Below are 19,119 nucleotides of genomic sequence, written 5' to 3' on the forward strand. Positions count from 1 at the left end.
AGTCAGACATGGCTGAAGCGATTTAGCAGGCACGCATGCAACTCCCCAATCCATTCCTAGCTGTCTGAGACTTACCTCGCCCTAAGGCTTGGTTCCCTTAACTTCAAGAAAAACATTAATAGTATTATAAAGGTCTTATGAGAATTAAAATAATACATACAGTATATTAAACTCATAGCCTGGCATATGAGAAATGCTTGAAATTTGTTCTTATGATCACTAGATGATAAACCCCACGGGGTTTTTTTAGAGCAGGGGTTAGTTCTTTTGAACTCGTTTTGAACTAGTCTGCCTGCTCACTGCTATGCCAGCAGTGCCCTGTGAGTCCACGTCCCAGGGAAGGCACACAGTTACTGTTTGCTGAAAGGGTGAATGAAGGTTATTACTGTTTAATAAGCCAGGAAATAAAGGACGAGAGAGAGAGAGACAAGAGGGGCGTACTGTGGGGAGCAAAATAAAAAAAGAAGAAAATTAACCAAAATGTTGTCTAAAAAAACCAAAGTGTTGTCTAAACCCAAGTCAATAGACAGTCAAAGAAGAATGGTCCCAGTGTGGACTGAGGCCACACTTGACAGTAACCACACGTTTCCAGCCCTGAGTGATGGAGGGATCAGTGGTAACATCAGGAGACAGAGGGACTACAGAATTAAGGGCAAGCTTGAGGCAGGGGAATCTGAAACAGTTTAGGCTTTGCAGCTCTTTAATTTGCACTGGTCATTCAGGAAAGCCATTGGTCAAGCAACAAAACTATTAGCAGCTCTCGGGAAATGGGGCATGGACCCTGATACTACAAAAGGTCAAAACTCCAAACACAGATGAAGAAGGAAGGTGTCAGGGGTGTGGCTGAAGCCATGAGAAAGTAGAGAGAAAGAACACGGCCAATGCTTGGAGAAATAGCCACCACAAGACGACAAAGAGGAGCCATTTCAAACTTCATACTCACACTGCCTATCTTCAGAACTGTGGGTTTACCTGGTGCGGAGAAGGGCTCCGAGATCTGGTGAACTGATCAGAATGATGTGTGAAAACAGAACAGTAACCCTGGGCCACACTGTAGCGCAACAGAACGGACCATGGAGACATTGGTAATCACTGTACCTGAGAGTGTACATCTCTTCTTCATTTTCTGGCACTGGTCTGCTTTGATCTTGGCCGCTGCGAGCAAATAGGCTTCAGTAGCATCATACCCCACTTCCGATAACACATTCCAGTAGTGGACGAGGTGCAGCCTTGTCCAGAAGCTCGGGCTTTGGGTCTTTGTTATAAAGTCGGTGATACTTGTAACACAACATATTAGTGGGAGTTGTTTTAGTATTTCATGCCTTGAAGGCAGCTGTTCTGTTGACCACATCCCATTAGCCTCTCTGTAAATTTCTTCGTTAATGTGACTGCAGTAGGTCACCAACCAGATAAACACGAGCCTGTCACTGTTCACCAGCTGAAGCCAATGCCAGTCCTCTGGCCCCTCCACAGGCCAGGCTCCCTAAATCTGCCAGCAGAGCCAGCCCCTCCCTCTTCTGAGCTCACCTAGGTCTGTGAGAAGCAGTTCCCACCATGGAGAGCAATTCTCTGGCTCAACACCTTCCCTTCTAGAAGGAGAGCCATAGCCCCTTCACTCCTGAATTCCCAGGGCCTGGAACAGCCTTGGAGACAGCAGGTGTCAGTGAGAGATGTCTTTGGAATGAATGCATAAGGGGGACAAGGAGAAAGGGGAGGGAGGGAAGGAAGTGGGGTGGAGGGGAAGAGAAGGCAAGAAACAAGGGAAGGAGGCAGGAGGGCCCAGCAGGAGAGCACGGTCTAGGCTTCATTCCCTTGCTCAACTCCAGGTCCTCCTCTCCCCAGAAGCCTCTTAACTTTGAGGGAAATCCAGGGGAGTTGAGAGAGGAAAAGAAACTTCTGCAGAGCCAGATGGGGCAACCCCAGGGATCCACAGGCCATAGAAGTAGATCAAATGATGGCCCCATCCGAATGAATGAACTGGTATTGAATGAATATGTATGAATGGGTGTGTCTTGCTCAAGGGCATCATGGTACCTCAGTGCAGGGCTTAGCAAAAGGAAGAGGGAAATCTGCCACACGCAACATCAAAACAAGGAGACTCACCTGGGACTTGAGAGAAAGCTGCTCAGATCTTCCCAGCAGCCACTCATCTTCAAGTGCCAGGGCAGCTCCTGATACACTCTCCAGAAATCAGTTTGCCTTTGGAAGTATTTGACCAAGATTCGGTGGTAATGTGTTTTCTTGTGATTCGTTGGGTCCTGGAAGCTATATGGGCTGCTCTCTCTGACGGGAGTGATGACACCTATTCACAAATCAGTTACAGAGTCACTCTGCGGCACAGCAGAAATCAACACATTATTTATGAAGTAATAAGTCAACTATACTTTGACTTTTTTAATAAAATAAAAATCAGTCACAGTAGAATGCATCTGACTTCTTAGACTGTGAAAACACCACACCAAATAGGTGGCCATATTCAGACAAGAAAAGTCAAAGCAGCTGGGAAAAAAAACCGCAACATCACAAATGTATCCTCTTATAAGGCAATTAAGAGTTTACCAAAGAATTAGTTACAGCTATGATCACTGACCGGAGAAGGCAGGCACCCCACTCCAGTACTCTCGCCTGGAAAATCCCATGGACGAAGGAGCCTGGTGGGCTGCAGTCCATGGGGTCGCTAAGAGTCGGACACGACTGAGCAACTTCACTTCCACTTTTCACTTTCATGCATTGGAGAAGGAAATGACAACCCACTCCAGTGTTCTTGCCTGGAGAATCCCAGGGACAGGGGAGTCTGGTGGGCTGCCGGCCATGGGGTCGCACAGAGTCGGACACGACTGAAGCGACTTAGCAGCAGCAGCAGCAGCATGATCACTGACCTAGATTTTGAGAAACTCTGTGAGCATGTTGACTTTTCATGTTGCGTCTTCCCCCTCCCCCAAGGAAATATTTGTAACCTACTTTGCAGTTTTAAATGTACACCATGGTTACTGCTTAAATAAGCACTTTGAAATATTATAGGGCATGCATTTTTGGAGAAGTTAATCTCCTGCCTGCAGCTCGCATAGGGCAAGGGGTAGCCAAGCAAATTAATTGCAAATTGGATGTTTGAGTCAAGATTATGATACTGAGTTTCCAAAGAGAAAGGGTTCCAATAGATCATACCCCCCATAAACAAGCTTCTCAAAAACAAAAGGGTTTTGTTTAATTCAGTCTTGGTGATATATAGCCTTGAAAACTGAAACAGAAATATTTTTAATTTTCTGCTTGACACTTTTTCTTGCAAGATAAATGAGACACACAGCTGGACGACACACCAAGCCCAGCTCTTTAGAAGAAATATAACCCAAAAAAGGAGCCCATTGTTCAAGTTATCATCCTGCATTTCTTCTGAAATGAATTCTAGGTCTTCTACCCACTTGGAGAAATCCCATGCTAGCTAGTCTAAAATGCGCTGATGTGCCTAGATGGCATGTATGGTGCTTGAAAGACCCCTGGAAGACGACTCCCCTTCTACACAGGGTGTGGAGAAGGCATTTTTGTGGGTAGAAAATTGGGAAAGTGGGGTGGAGAAAGAGAGAAAATGAAAACTAGGACAAATACCACCCTGAGTCCAAGATTTGGAGTGCTAAACACAATGCATAAAGTGTGCAAAATGTTTTCTTATCAAACACTGCATTTAATTTTACCCTTTTACAAAATATCTCTTGAGGAGGATGTGGAAACCCCTGTGCTGGTGAATTTTACATGTTCACTGACAGGGCAAAGGGGAATCCAGAAAGCTGGTGAAACTTTATCTCTGGGTTTGTCTGTGAGGGTGTTTCTGCAAGAGATTAGCATTTGAATCAGTAGACTGAATAAAAAAGATTGCCAGTCTTCACACCAAAGCAACCGGGATAAAGGCCTGCACAATTTGCTCTCTCTAGAATATCTCCTGCCTTCAGATCTCAGCAGTCCTGGTTCTCAGACCTTCATTCTCTGACCGGGACTTAAACCACTGACTCCCGTGGTTCTCTGGCCTTTGGACTTGGACTGTAACCGTAAGTACCTGGGGCTTTTCTGGGCCTCTAGCTTGTAGATGGCAGATAACAGGAGTTCTCAGCCTCCATAATGGCATGAGCCAAGCCTTCCTAACAAATCTGTTTCTGTAACTCTATCCATCTGTCTACTTCCTGTTGGTGCTGTTTCTCTGGAGAACCCAGGCTAGGGACTTCCCTCAGGGTGCAGTGGTTAAGACTCTGTGCTTCCACTGCAGGGCACACAGATTCGATCCCTGGTCAGGGAACGAAGATCGCGCATGCAGTGAAACATGGCAAAAAAAGGAGAGAGAGAGACAATCCTTGCTAATACAATCCCCATATAATAAACAAAACCTGTCTGAAATCAGAGAGACCAAGTGGCTTGTCCCTAGTCAGCACATGATCTGTGTGAAATAAAATTCACATTTTATGGCAAGACAAGGAAAATTTAAACACAAAAGTTCTCTAGCCTGGGTCTCCTCTCCCCCTGCACTGTGCACAGAGTGTCTGCATTATGCATCAACCAGACCTCCCCATCGGCAGGAAGACCTGCTCAACCATAGACAGCAACATTCTCCTGGCATCAGCAAGACAGCTCCTTAAAAGATAACATTCCTTCTTGATTTTGTAAAGGGGTCACATGGCCTACCACAATGGTGCTTAGATCTGGATTATGTAAACTGTCAACTATGTCATTTGATACCACTCCAATATTCTCGCCTGGAGAATCCCACAGACAGAGGAGCCTGATGGGCTATAGTCCACAGGGTCGCAAAGGGTTGGACACGGCTGAAGCAGCATGGTGAAGCACAGCACCCATTAACGCATGTATATGGAATCTAGAAAAATGGTCTGGATGAACCTACTTCCAGGGCAGGAAGAGAGACACATGCGAAGGGCAGGCATCCAGACACAGAGGGGGAAGCGGGTGGCGGGACGGACTGGGAGAGCAGCGCTGACCTGTTAACATACACTCACGCCCATGCACAGTCACTCAGCTGTGTCCGACTCTTCGTGACCGTATCGACTGAGGCCCGCCAGGTTCCTCTGTCCACGAGACTTTACAGGCAAGAATACTAGAGTGGGTTGCCATTTACTCCTCCAGAGAATCTTCCTGACCCAAGGATCGAACCCGCATCTCCTGCGTCTCCTGCATCAGCAGGTGGATTCTTTCACTGAGCTGCTTGGGAAGCCCACCCTGGGAAGCCCAATAGACATCACCATGTGTAAAACAGCTAGCTAGTGGGAAGTCGCTATGGAGCACAGGCAGCTGAGCTCATTGCTCTGTGATGACCTAGGGGTGGGATGGGGGTGGACGGGAGGGAAGTTCAAGAGGGAGGGGAGGTATGTGTGTGTACAGCCGATTCACTTTGCTGTACAGCAGTTCAGTCATGTCCGACTCTTTACGACCCCACAGACTGCAGCACACCACGCTTCCCTCTCCTTCACCGTCTCCTTGAGCTTGCTCAAACTCATGCCCATTAAGTCGGTGATGCCATCCAACCATCTCGTCCTCTGACATCCCCTTCTCTTGCCTTCAACCTTTTCCAGCATCAGGGTCTTTTCCAATGAGTCACTTCCTCCTATCAAGTGGTCAAAGTATCAGAGCTTCACATTGTAAAGAAATTATACTCTAATAAAAAAAAAATACATCATTTGATGTAGAGCACTCTGTTTCAAAACTTCTATAACTGTGCCTGGTGATGGACTGGGGAGCCTGGCATGCTGCAGTCCATGGGTTCACAGAGTTGGGTATGACTGAGTGATCACACTGAATTAACAGGTGGAACAGTTCTCAGAGTTTTCTGGGATGCTCTTCCCGGGTTTTAATCCTCAAATTTGACTTGAATAAAATTTTTCAATTCTTTCTTAGATCGACTGATTAATTTTTCACTGACACTTCTAAATGTAGGAGGATTCAAACCTTCTGACTTAATTCCAGCGCTCCTCCAATCACACGTGGGATGTGAGGAATGGCTTGACCATGGGATCATGTGTGTTAGGAAGTTCAGTGTAGTTCTCACAGACTAACCGGCTGACATTTACATAGTGCTGTTATCTCTTATGGGCCTCCCAGGTGGCACAGTGGCAAAGAATTCGCCTGCCAATTCAGGAGACCCGAGAGACACAGGTTCAACTGCTGGGTCCGGAAGATCCTCTGGAGAAGGAAATAGCAACCCGTTCCAGTATTCTTGCCTGGAAAATCCCATGGACAGTGGAGCCTGGTGGGCTATATATAGTTCATGCGTTCACAAAGAGTCAGACACGGCTGAGGCTAGACTTCACTGTGTGGATGAACAACCCCCCAAATTTCAGTGGCTTAAAAGAGCAAAGGTTAATCATGTCCATCACATGTTGGCTGGAACCCCAAATCCAGGTGGATCTCCTCACCCCAGGATGGATGGAGCAGTCGCCATCTTGAACGTGGCCAGTCAGCACTCACAACTCATGGACAGAATTAGCCACAAGCGCCACCCAGTAAGAGGCAGAGTATTAATTTCAAACGAAAGCAGCCTGCAGATGTCTGTGCCTAAGAGACCAGTTTGCCTTAAAATGACTGACATGACATCTGGACAAAAGACGTTAAAACATAGCTCTTCACCAAAATATCACAGCAGAGAAATGCTGCAACCCCAGGCTTTGGGATATTTTTCATCCTTTAGGAATGGACTTGCTTCTTATGCCAAGGCTGCATGAAGTCAATTATTGAAACTACAATTTTTGGTGCTTCTAGCAAAAACTAGTATTCACAGCCTGATTCTGCAGCAAGAAAACTTGCAGTTTTAACCATAGTGAATAGTGCCAGCAGTGCTTTATTTTGGGGCTCATGTTACAGAGAAGGGGTACAGCATGAACCCACAATTTTACCAGTAACACCATGACCCTTCAGTCACTAGACCTACAGGACTGTTAATGCTCTTGGTCAAATGGAGAGACTGAGAGCCTTGTAATCCATCATAAAATGGAGTGAATAGAAGAGCTGACACTACATCCAAGAACATCCTCATTCCTCACCCTGCTCTCCTCTGCATTATGTAAGTTAAGAGATGGTGGGAATGATGTCAATGTGGGAGGGGAAAAATAAAAAGGATTCATGTGGTTTTTTTGGGGAAAAAAAAGTAAAAGAGAACACAGTAAACTGAAAAGAAAATTTAAGCTTAGAGTCTTGCCAGAGGCTGTCACTTAAAGGGTTTTAAAGTCCTGAAATGTGAGGTCCCCTGTGTGAGTGATGCTCAGAGAGTGCTCTGACTCCAGGTAAGGTTCTGTGACTGCAGTTTCTCCGATTCAGAAAAGAACTCCGATGCAGTTCTTTTCAGGAGGCGATAAGAATTTGATTTCAGAACTAAGGCAGAGACTGCTAATTCCTACCCCAAATCCATTTCCCTCATCTTCTTAGTGACAGGTTCCTGCTTCGGTTTAGGGGAGCAATACACCCAGTTGAAACCTCTGTCCCCAAGTCCCCTCGTAACTGTGTGCTGTGCTTAGTCGCTGCTATGTCCGACTCTTCGCCAAATGACAAAGTCCTGGGTCAAAGAGACTGAAGTCAAAATGTTGGTGGAAAACTTCTAGGAAAACTCCTTAAAAGGGAATGCAAGCTCTTCTCCCACCCCAGCCCCTGTGCTTCCTGTCGCTGAAATATGATGGCTGGAGCTCCAGCAGGCATGAACATGAGGGAACCTTGAGAATGTAAACCAGTGTAACAGATCAGGGTGAAGGAGCTGGGCTCCAGACGACTCTGAAGAGCCAACAGCACAGGCTTGGACTGTTGATCTCCGGAAGTCTTTCAAATGAGAGAATAAACCCTGGTATATTAAGCCATTGAAATCATGTCTCTGTTACAGCCACATACAGATATTAATTTATATAACCATTTCAATGCATGTTTATAGACTCATTCCTACTCAAGAAATCCCAGCTATAACTTTCCCTTGGATGCGACTCTCACCTCCCCTTAGCCAGCAGGTGTCTGCACAGATTCGAGCCTTACCCAGAAGCTTTTTTTCCACGGCGCTTCGCAGGGACTGGTGCCGGAAGTACAGGAGGCCGTTGGGCTTCTCCTGGACCCAGTGTCTGGTGGCGTTGCGGAAGGCAGCCCAGTGCAGCGTGGTCACTTTGTAATGCCCCTTGTAGCCCAGCATGTCCAAAAGCTGGTGTATCTCGTCCTCGGCCAGCCCACAATGCGAGATGCTCAGCAAACACAGGGTGTCAGACACCCAGCCGTCCAACCCTGTGTAGACAACACACTGGTGATGGTGACAGGGGAGGGCTCACACATGCCGGGCATCATTCTACATGTGTGTGTGATCAACCAACCCGTTTCTTTCCATCATCCTCCAGGTAGATACTATAACCACCCCATCTCACAAATAAGAAAAATGCAGCACAGAGAGGTTGTCTCTTACCCCTGTCACACAGAAATCAGTGCAGAACTGGGGTTTGAATGCAGATGCTGTGGCTACAGAATCCATGTTCTTGACCATTAAATTATTACCTACATTGTCACAACGAATCCATCCGTGTCAGCTATGGTTACCAACTGGCAAGCTTGCCAGTTCTGACACTTACCATTTCCCCTGAGCAGTCTTTATTTAAAGATTTCCAACATCAGATGTGCATGTACAGGTATGAGAGGCTTTTCTGTCTGGCTGCTGCCTACTGCACATTCGTACACGCCATACAAGCCAGCCGCCTATTACTCACCTGACCCTCTAGATGTTTCCACTGTAGTAGGATCTCCCACTGGATCAACCAACTCTAAAGAGATCCTTAAGACCACGGAGAGAAATGAGAGCAAGGTCTACCATTCGAAGTGGATTTCTTATGCTAGGACTGGGGAATGAGGCCCCAGATGCCTGCATCCTTTCAGCAGAGGCAGTTGTTCAGACCGATGTGCACAAGCTTCCTCTGAGGTTTCCCCAGTTCAACCAAGCTCTCCCGGACCCGTGGTTGAACTCGGCGGGCCTGAGTGGGGGTCAGCGGAGCACTGGGAGGAGGAAAACTGCCTATAAAAGGAGCAGTCCCTATGGGGTGTGGGGTGGGGAGGACCCAGGCTTTCCTGCACAACCTGGAGACATGCATCTAGCCAAGGGCACAGCTGTGGGCAGTTGTGTCTGGATGATTCTTCCTGGGGCACAGAGACCTTGTTTTCACTTCCGTGCAGGTCAAGAAGGGCACACTAAACTTGAAGTTAACTTTCGCTGCAGAAATGCAAGCTCTAGAGCAAAAAAAAAAAAAAAAAAGGGATGGGATAATATGCTGGGGCAACAAACAATGTGCCTTTCATTCCCAGTATCTTCTGCTTCTCTCTCAGAGCTCCACCTCCCCATCCCTGCCCCATTCTAATTCACTTAAAAGACAGTGGTCACAGGAGAAATGAAGAGAGAAAAACTCAAGTTTCAAGAGACTTTTGAGGCTCACAGTATAGCCCATGGCTTGTGAGAATAAACTTGGGTTTTCGAAAGCCTGATTGTTGGATATTGAACCACAGATTCCTGACCAACTCTTCGAATAATTTTTTTTTAACCACAAAGAGCCTCAGACCATTACAGGAAGACGTAAAGAGGACATTTTTTTCCTACCCAGTAAGAAAATTGATTTTGCTGAATCCAGAAAGGTGTTAAAAAAAGAGACAGATCACATATTCCATTTTTCTAAATGATCTCTTGGCCTCTTTTTTTAACACCTTTCTGAGTTCAGCAAAATTTGCAAATCAGAGACACAACAAATGTGTGGATACCAAGAGGGAAAGGGAGGTAGGTGGGAGGAACTGGGAGGCTGGGGCTGACATGAATACACTACTGGTGCTGTGCATGTACAGATGACTGATGAGAACCTGCCTTCGGCACAGGGAACTCGTGCCCTGTGGGGACCTGAACAGGAAGAAAGCCCAACAGGGAGAGAACGTGTGCACGGCTGGTTCACTTTGCTGGACACAGAAACTACCATCACACTGTAAAGCAACTGTACTCCAACAACAATTAATTTAAAACAGACAGAGAGAGAAGGAAGCAAGAAAGTGGCTCAAGTGGGTTTCTGAGCAGGGGCCAGAGCCCTCCCCGTGAAGCAAGTCAGCGTGGAGCAGAGAGGCCGGCCTCTGGATGCATCCGAGACGGGACGGGAGGGAGGACCTGAGCTTCCACAAGCCTGGAAGGCAGCAGCGCTACAGCTTCCCCAGTGCCGCAGGAAGGAGTGCAGAGCAGAAACGGCTGTGGGGATGCTGGGGAGACCGACGGGCCCTGGGCCTCCGAGTGGCGCAGCGCGCGGCCACGTTCTCTGTCGGGCACGCAGAGTACCTACAAGGCTCAAGCAGAGGGAAGGAGTGAGCTGAGGATGCACGTGAGGACGAGGGCACACGGCAGCAGATGGTGGCACAGATGGAACCAGCCCAGAACAGAGGGGAACAGAGGCACCCCCGAGGATGCCAAAAACAGGGCACGCCAGTGTCCATGGACCATCTGGAGCCACAACCACCTCAGTGGAAGACGGCGGGGACAGGTGACAACCCAGGACAGTCAGCGCCAAGGCCTTCAGATCTGAGCTCACCCCAGCGGGGTCACAGCAGGGACACAAACCCTCACGTGGCTGAAAAAAATCCTGAATTGACTGAAAATACACTAAATGGATGAGCTTAACCAGAATTAACCTAGTTTCTGCCATCACTGGGACTGTAGGCTCAAAAGAGAGATTAAATTGAATCATAGAAATAATAAAGGCTCATTTTAGACCTGTGAGAAATGTGACTAAAATCTATGCTTAATGTATTTCTCCTTATGATCAACACACAGAGCTCCCTGGGTGGGGCTGCCAGATTTAGCAAATAAAAATATAGAGCCTCTAGCTACATTTGAATTCAGGTAAACAATAAATCAATTTTTGCCATAAGTATATTCCAAGCAATATTTGATATATACTTATATACAAGATTATTTGTTACTTATTATCTGTAGTTTAAATAATTTTTAGTAAATTTCCCATGCAATATCTGGGATATACTAAAAGATTACTTGTTGTTTATCTGAAATTCAAATTTAACTGGGCAAACTGTACTTTCTCTGACAATCCTCTCCCTCAACCCTCCTCCCTGGAGATGAAGGCAGGTGTGGGGTGGGGATGGGGGGGAGGGGGATCTTTCTCCCTGTGAACTCAGACCACGTGGTTAATACTGCTTAACGCCTACCTTCTCCTGAAGCCACAGTGTCAGAATTTGCCTTTTTTTGTTTCAAAGTCCAACTATAGTCTTCAACCCAGCGTTTCAGAATCAACCCCCAGAGTTCCTGAATCGAGGCCACCCCCAAGTACTCCTTCAGGCACTGAAGCTCATTTCGGTAGATTCTGCACTCTTGGTATTCATTTGCCAGGATTGTGAGTTTTAAAGGACTCAGGTTTGTTTTCTTCCTCAAGCCGTATCTGCTCTGTCGGAAGGGGTCTCTATCGGAAAAAGAGAGATACTCTCTAAAGATGTGTAGCTGGGCTTCTTTGTCCACTGTGCTGACGAGCTCCACCGTCCTCACATCAGGGCGGGCACACAGCGACTTGTAGGCTGGGCTGGAGGAGATGGTGCTCATGATAAACTTGCAGTGAGGAGACAGCGCGCCTGGCAGCCAGGAGATGTCTTTCACCTGGTGAAGAGAGTCAAAGGTGGTTGAAAACTTCACAATTTTAAATCTACTTTGCTGGTGTGTGTTTTTTTTTTTAACTTAGAGTAGGTGGTGGAGAAAAAGGAACCCTCCTACGCTGTTCTCCACTATGGAGAATAGTATGGAGGTTCCTTAAAAATCGAAAAATAGAGCTACCGCATGATCCTGCCCCCGCCCCACTACTGAGCATATATCCAGAGAAATACAGAAATCAAAAAGATATACACCGCCCCCCGCAGTGTTCACAACAGCACTATTTACAATAGCCAAGACACGGAAGCAACCTAAGTGTCCATCAACAAACACAAGGATACAGAAGACGTGGTCCATGTATACTACGGAATATTAGTCAGTCATAGAAAGGGTGAAAAAAGTCATTTGCAGCAAAATGGATGGACCTAGAGACTGTCATACCAAGTGAGGTAAATCAGAGAGAAAAAGAAACAGTACAGGATGTCACTAATAACTGGAATCTAAAAAAAGATGCAAATAAACTGATTTATAAAACAGAAACAGACAAGATATAGAAAATAACTTACAGTTACCAAGGAGGAAGGAGGGAAGGGTAAATTAGGAGTTTGGGATTAAAATACACACACTACTACATATAATATGGATAACCAACAAGGACCTACTGTATAGCACAGGGAACTACACTCAATATCTTGTAACCTACATGGAAGAGAATGCAAAAAAGAATATATATATATATATATATATATATATATATATATATATATATATGTATAATGGAATCACTTTGTTGTACACCTGAAACTAACACAACATTGTAAATCAACTATATTTCAATTTTTAAAAATTTTTAATAAATAGATTCAGTGGAATATAGTAAGAAAGCATAGGGTAAGGATTGGGGTTACAGTTATTAACAGTAACTTGGATAGCAAGCAATATGGTGCTAAGACAATACCAATTCACACTCCATAGAACCATATTGACTGATTCACCTATCCATTAGGGATTTGATAGTACAAATACAGAGTCTGAAAAGAGGTTCCTATAAGTAAGTACTTTAGCAAAATCATAGACTTCTGAAGAATGACCTACAGTGATGGCCAGAGTGCAAATTGAACCATTCAACTGAAAAAGAAGATACTATCTTCTGCTGAAGAACTGCTGCTTTGGGTAGCAATAGGATCATAAGTTAAATGGTTTCATTTTGGAATAAAACAAACACCTAATAAAATCTTTCTGGATTCCTTTAACAAACAGCCTTTCCCATCCCTCTTTGCCTAATAATAGCAACTCTCATATCCTGACTGCTTACTCTGAGCCAAGTACTGTGTTGAGTGTGGACCAACTGCACTGGTTACTTACATTTTAAAAATTTTCTGCATCTTACATTGTTTCCACATCTCTCCGGGAGGACTTAAGATCCAGGGAAATTGCTCCTCCCAAGGCCAGCCAATTCCTGGGAGTGGTGGGCAGCTTGCATGAAACATACCTTCTGTGTGCAGACAAGCCAACCCATGACCACACCCCGACCCACCTTCTTATTCAACTTTCCCTCACCAAGCCAGTACTTCCTCTGCCCTAAATCATCCAAGGGTCAGGTGCCAGACAGTAAGGGAAAGCCCCTATGCCCCAAAGTCCACTAGAACTATTCAAACTAGCAATCCGAGACTGTGTCCTCTGCCCTGCCTTGCTTCTCCCATGAAAACCCCCAAAATAATTTTGCTGTATATTCTGATCTGCCTTATCTACACTGATTTTTCCACATATCAAATCCCATTCCTCCTGAAAGGCCGAGGAGGAAACTGAAGCACAGAGGGCCTAAATGCTTTATCAGATTCATTATGAGGGTAAGCAGCAGAGCTGGGATTCAAACTAAGGGTCTGGCCGCAGGGGCGGGCTCCTCACCACTGCACTGATGCCTCAGAGAATCGCCTGACAGTCCCTGCTCCTGAAGAGCTCTACCTGTGCCCCTCTTCCAGGAAGCCTTTTCCAAAAGTCAAATGCTTTCCTTAGAGGCCTTCACAATGCTGCATACTGATCCCTGCCAGCACTTAGCACAGCTGTAATTCTGTATTTATGTGTGTGATGATATTACTAATATCTGCCATTCCCTGCTAGAATGAAAGCTCTATTTCTTAGCAGGGACTATGTCTGTCTGTTTACAGTGATTTTCCCATGGTAAGTGGTCAATAATTATTTGTTGGATGTATGGTGGTCTCCATGTACTGAATTAAAAAGCAGATTACAAAATAATACGGTATATAACTTCATTTATATAAGCATATGTATGTGTATACAGCCATCCATAGAAAAAAGAAGGTTTAACAATGGTGAGGCTATGAGGATATTTAATGTTCTGTTTTCTGCTTCTTTGTTATATGTTCTATGAGAAATACACATGAATTACATAATTTATAATTATGCATGTATAAGTTTTAGAGAAAATGCTTCACAGAGGAATGACTAATATGATCCAATACCACTTCAAACAGAAGAAAAACTAAAGATAGCAAATGACTGATAGAATTTGATATACGAAAAACTCAGGGTAAGGGAAATCAAAATATACAACCTAAAGAATATAACAGGGGGCCAATAAATGTCTGATTGAGCATAAAACAGCGGGGCAGAACTGTGCAGCAGTAGCGGCCGGTTTCTAGAACCAGGCTTCCCACGCTTGAATTCCAACCCCACCATCACCTTAGGACCTGCAGCAAGCTGTCTAATATCTCCAAGTCCAATCCCATTTACATAAGTGGGGGTGACGATCCCAGTCTATCAAGGATTGTTGTGAGAATTCAATGCAAGTATCTGTAAAGTTTCGAGAATAGTGCCCGGCTCATTGTGTCATGTAGTATTTGTTTCGCAAAATATTCAGAAGTAACTAGAAGCAGCATTGGCCATAACCATAGATATGCAATAAGGGAATGGTATTATGTACATTCTAAGTTAAGCCGTTCTCCAACAAGGACCTACTGTGTAGCACATAGAACCCCACTCAGTGTGATGTGGCAGCCTGGAGGAGCGGGGGTGAGAGGAGAATGGCTCCGTGTATGTGTATGGCTCAGTCCCCTCTCTGCTCACCTGGAATTATCACAACATTGTTAATCGGCTACACCCAATACAAAATAAAAAGCTCAAAAAAATAAATTAAGGGGCTTTCTTTTTATTAAATAAGAATAAAATAGATATTACTTTGAAAAGAGATTACCTTCTCTCCTGAAACTCCATAAATGCCAGCCAATTCTTCAATTCCGTCCAGTACAAGTATACATGGCTTTACATTGATGGAAGCAATGAACACTTCTACAAGAAGTGAAAAGGTCAAGATATTTGCCTCTTCATTGAGAATATCAGTTTCAAGCTGGGTACCTACGGCATAGAAATGTGCTCAAATTAGGTGAAAATGTTTCCATTGCTGCTAAAATATGTTAATGGGTTGGGAACAGTGAGTGCTACTCACAGCTGTGTGACACACACAGGTATGTGGGACGGTGTGTGCCTGCCCAGGCACTCAGTCAGGTCTGACTCCGTGCGACCCCGTGGACTGTAACCCGCCAAGGTCTTCTGTCCACGGGACTTCCCAGGCGAGAATGCTGGAGTGGGTTGCCATTCCCTTCTCCAGGGGATCTTCTCAACCCAGGGATCGAACTCGAGTATCCTGTGTCTCTTGAATTGGCAGGCGGGCTCTTTACCACTGAGCCACCTGGGAAGGCCATATGTGTGATTAGCAGCCTCAAAATATTCAACCCTAAGGGGTAATGATATTTACCACCACATGTCTCCTACATATTTTCAGGATTTTATATAAAAAATATTATGTATGATCCAAAGCGTTACTCTCATTTTCCAAAACGCAAAAATTGATCATGTTACAAAGAACTGGATGGGAAGAAAGAGAAGTTAGCCTATGTGATCTGTGAAGCTTCTGCACCCCCTTAACATCAGTTCCTGTTTAGGGGACACAGCCACCACTCTGGGGGCCCAGCTGTGTGCACGCGCACAGACACACACACACACACACACACACACACACACACACACACACAGTATCTCCCACCCACCACCTAGTTTCTTTGGTCCTGGCTCATTTGGAACCTAACACAACTGATCCTATATTGCTCTGCCCTTAGCAATGGACTCCTGTTTAGGGGACACAGCCACCACTCTGGGGGCCCAGCTGTGTGCGCGAGCGCACACACACACACACACACACACAGTATCTCCCACCCACCACCTAGTTTCTTTGGTCCTGGCTCATTTGGAACCTAACACAACTGATCCTATATTGCTCTGCCCTTAGCAATGGACTCCTGTTTAGGGGACACAGCCACCACTCTGGGGGCCCAGCTGTGTGCACGCGCACAGACACACACACACACACACACACACACACACACAGTATCTCCCACCCACCACCTAGTTTCTTTGGTCCTGGCTCATTTGGAACCTAACACAACTGATCCTATATTGCTCTGCCCTTAGCAATGGACTCCAGACCTTGGATTCTGGAGATTACTAGGGAGAACTAAGTTATGAATCAGCCAAGACTAAAGGAAGTAATCTGAGAGGACCAACTTGCAGGATGTGATTAACCAGCACACGAGCAGCAACCCCAAACAGTAATCACCTACCTCACACTCTAAGGGCACTCTGTGACATACAATTTCTGCCTAGCTTTTAATTTTCAAAACCAATATTTTTCAAAGAAATTAAGACCTGCTAGGATCTAGAAGTCAAGTTATGCAAAGAAACTGGACTGGATTAAGTTTCTTGGGTATATGAAGATTTAATCTATTTAAAAACCCACCTGCCAATGCAGGGGACACAGGTTCGATCCCTGATCCGGGAAGATCCCGGTGGGCCTTGGAGCAACCACGCCCATCGCCCCAACTACCGAGGCTGTGCTCCAGAGCCTTTGAGCCACAATCCTGAGCCCACGCGCTGCAACTACTCAACCCCACGTGCCTACAGCCTGTGCTCCGCAACAAGAGAAGCCGCTGCAATGAGAGGCCCACACGTCACAACCAACTAGAGAAATCCCTGGGGCAGCAACGAAGACTCAGCACAGCCAAAAATTAATTAATTTTTAAAAGATTTACCCTATTTTGTCCAAGCAGGGAGGGTAACTGTATTACACAGAAGCATAACTGTGCTAACATCAACAAAGACCTCTTGGGGAAAAACAATGAGATGTTGATGAAGCCCTCCGCACAGCATCTGGCACCCAGCAAGCCTTTGATAAAAGGAACTCCTTATTAGTCAGGGCTGCTGCCAGGGTCCAGAGTAATACGGTGAGGAACCATGAAAAGAGGAAAGGCGGAGGCTCTTCTCTGACCTTCTATGAAGCCTGTCATGAGGGGGACGTCAGCTGCAGCTGCCTAGCAGGCAAGGGCACTTGGGTCGGAGACTTGGCCACGGTGGGCAGTTCTCTGCTAGATCACTATATCCTGGCCAGGAGGGGTGGGGATGGAGGAGCAGAAATGTCAGCTTCACCCAGGGGAGTTTTAGCATCCCCACGATGGGGAGGGAGGGCAGGGCTCACAGCCCACACAGGCACTGCAGCTTCGGACAGCTGAGTTGGGTACAAGAAGATGCTCTCTGCCTGAATCTGCATGTGACCTCTCAGGCCTGGCTGTGCTCTCAGAAGTGGCTTCTCATCTACCCACATCCACCACCCCCAGGTGAAAACCAGCTTCTGAGCCAAGGTGGTGATGCTAAATGATGCTGGAGCCAGCCAGCCCTGCTCATCCTGGCTTCCCCCGGGCTTCTCTGTAGCAAGCATGCGTGCTCAGTCGTGTTTGACTCTTTGCGACCCCACGGACTGTAGCCTGCCAGGCTCCCCTGTCCGTGGGATTTTCCCAGGCAAGAATACTAGAGTGGGTTGCCATTTCCTTCTCCAGGGGATCTTCCTGACCCAGAGATTGAACCCACATCTCCTGCGCTGCAGATGGATTCTTTACCATGGAGACACTGGAGAACAGCTACCAACTCTCTTGCTTTCCATCCTTGCTCCCCTTAGTCTGGTTAGTGAATAGGACTTTCTTTTTTCCCTCAGCGGTCCCCCACTCCCTGCTTCTTTCTCTAGCTCAGTGAGGAATAATAACAAAAGCAATAACAGCAAACTGTGCCAAGGACCCATTTAAGTTCTTTACATGTATCATCTGTTAACCCTGACACAGCTTTCTGTAGGTACTATTATTTCCGTCCCCATTTTAGAGATGGGAAACTGAGGCACAGATTGCTTAAGTGAACTGCCTAAGATCACACAGCTAGTAAACAGTGGAGCCAGAACTGAAAATCCGGGCGGGTCAAGTCCAGAACCACTGCCTTCCTGTTAACAAGAGAGGGGGTGCCTGATTGTCAAGTGTTCACAGGCTGTTAATGAATTTATTCTGCTTGTCAGCTTAAAGATTTGTTTGTTTGAAAGACAGCAGCTGTTTTTATTAGGTGCTTTCCATACCTAAAAAAACACTCAAGAAAATAGTAATTTATTTGGGGAATAAAATCACAACTGCATGTGTACAGTTGAGCATCTATCATCAGCCTTGCCAGAATGAACACCTTTGGGCTGAGCCTAAGTGGCACTAGTAGCTTTCTCAGAATCAGACACACCTGCTGTTGCTGATTTTGACTTTACCCACTGAGCACACTCTGAGAAATGCAGCCACTAAAAACTCACGCCCACATGTTCGCTTTATTTACTCACATACACCCCTACACACACACACACAGAAGGAAGCTCACATATTTGTCCCTTCATCCAGAGAGGATCTACACCCATCAAAACTCACCCAGGGCCCCGACGCTCACTCAGTACCCAGAGGCTCATGTGGGTACAAGCCTCGGGTGAGAAGGGATGAAGTCTCCAAAGCAGGAAGGGTCAGACACATACAAACATGCAAATACACAGAGGCACCTAATGATGATAATAATAATATCTAATATCTGCTGGGGCTTCGGGTTCCCTGGTAGCTCAGCCAGTAAAGAATCTGCCTGCAGAGCAGAAGACCCCGGTTCAATTCCTGGGTTGGGAAGATCCCCTGGAGAAGGGGTAGGCTACCCACCCTCCAGTATTCTTGAGCGTCCCTGGTGACTCAGATGGTAAAGAATCCACCTGGAGTGCGGGAGACCTGGGTTCCATCCCTGCAATGGGAAGAGCCCCTGGAGGAGGGCATGGCGAACCACTCCAGCATTGTTGCCCGGAGAATCCCCATGGACAGAGGAGCCTGGCGGGCTGCAGCCCACGGGGCCTCACAGAGTCAGACAGGCCTGAGTGACTAAGCAGAGCCCAGCACTCTATGCCAAGCACTGTGTTAAGTGTCTGTTTCACTCTCTCAACTACCTGTAAGACATCTTTTTTCTTCCTATCCATATTTTACAAATGGGAAAACTGAGCCAGAGAGAGTTAAAATAACTTGCCTAGGTCTCCCAGCTAATAGAAGCCGTCGGGCTCCACAGCTGCTCCTAGAACAGAGGTGGACCCC

General features: G+C 46.2%; 1 protein-coding gene across 6 annotated transcripts in view; it reads right to left on the reverse strand.

Moving 5' to 3' along the window:
• The window catches only part of LOC136169828 (putative tetratricopeptide repeat protein 41), an 83,249-nt gene that overhangs the window by 44,749 nt on the left and 19,381 nt on the right, over positions 1-19,119 (reverse strand). For 3 of the 6 annotated variants that reach the window (XM_065937979.1, XM_065937961.1, XM_065937970.1), the window contains 5 exons: positions 14,844-15,004; positions 11,197-11,638; positions 8,008-8,247; positions 2,104-2,302; positions 1,099-1,277 (listed from right to left, as the gene is read on the reverse strand). In XM_065937979.1, coding sequence (XP_065794051.1) covers positions 1,099-1,277; positions 2,104-2,302; positions 8,008-8,247; positions 11,197-11,638; positions 14,844-15,004 — 1,221 coding nt within the window. Of the gene's footprint in view, positions 1-1,098; positions 1,278-2,103; positions 2,303-8,007; positions 8,248-11,196; positions 11,639-14,843; positions 15,005-15,095; positions 15,223-19,119 lie in introns of those variants that run through there. The other 3 variants (XM_065938006.1, XM_065937989.1, XM_065937998.1) reach the window with 2 other exon arrangements.

This window comes from Muntiacus reevesi, chromosome 1, assembly GCF_963930625.1.
Source record: "Muntiacus reevesi chromosome 1, mMunRee1.1, whole genome shotgun sequence".
NCBI lineage: Eukaryota > Metazoa > Chordata > Mammalia > Artiodactyla > Cervidae > Muntiacus > Muntiacus reevesi.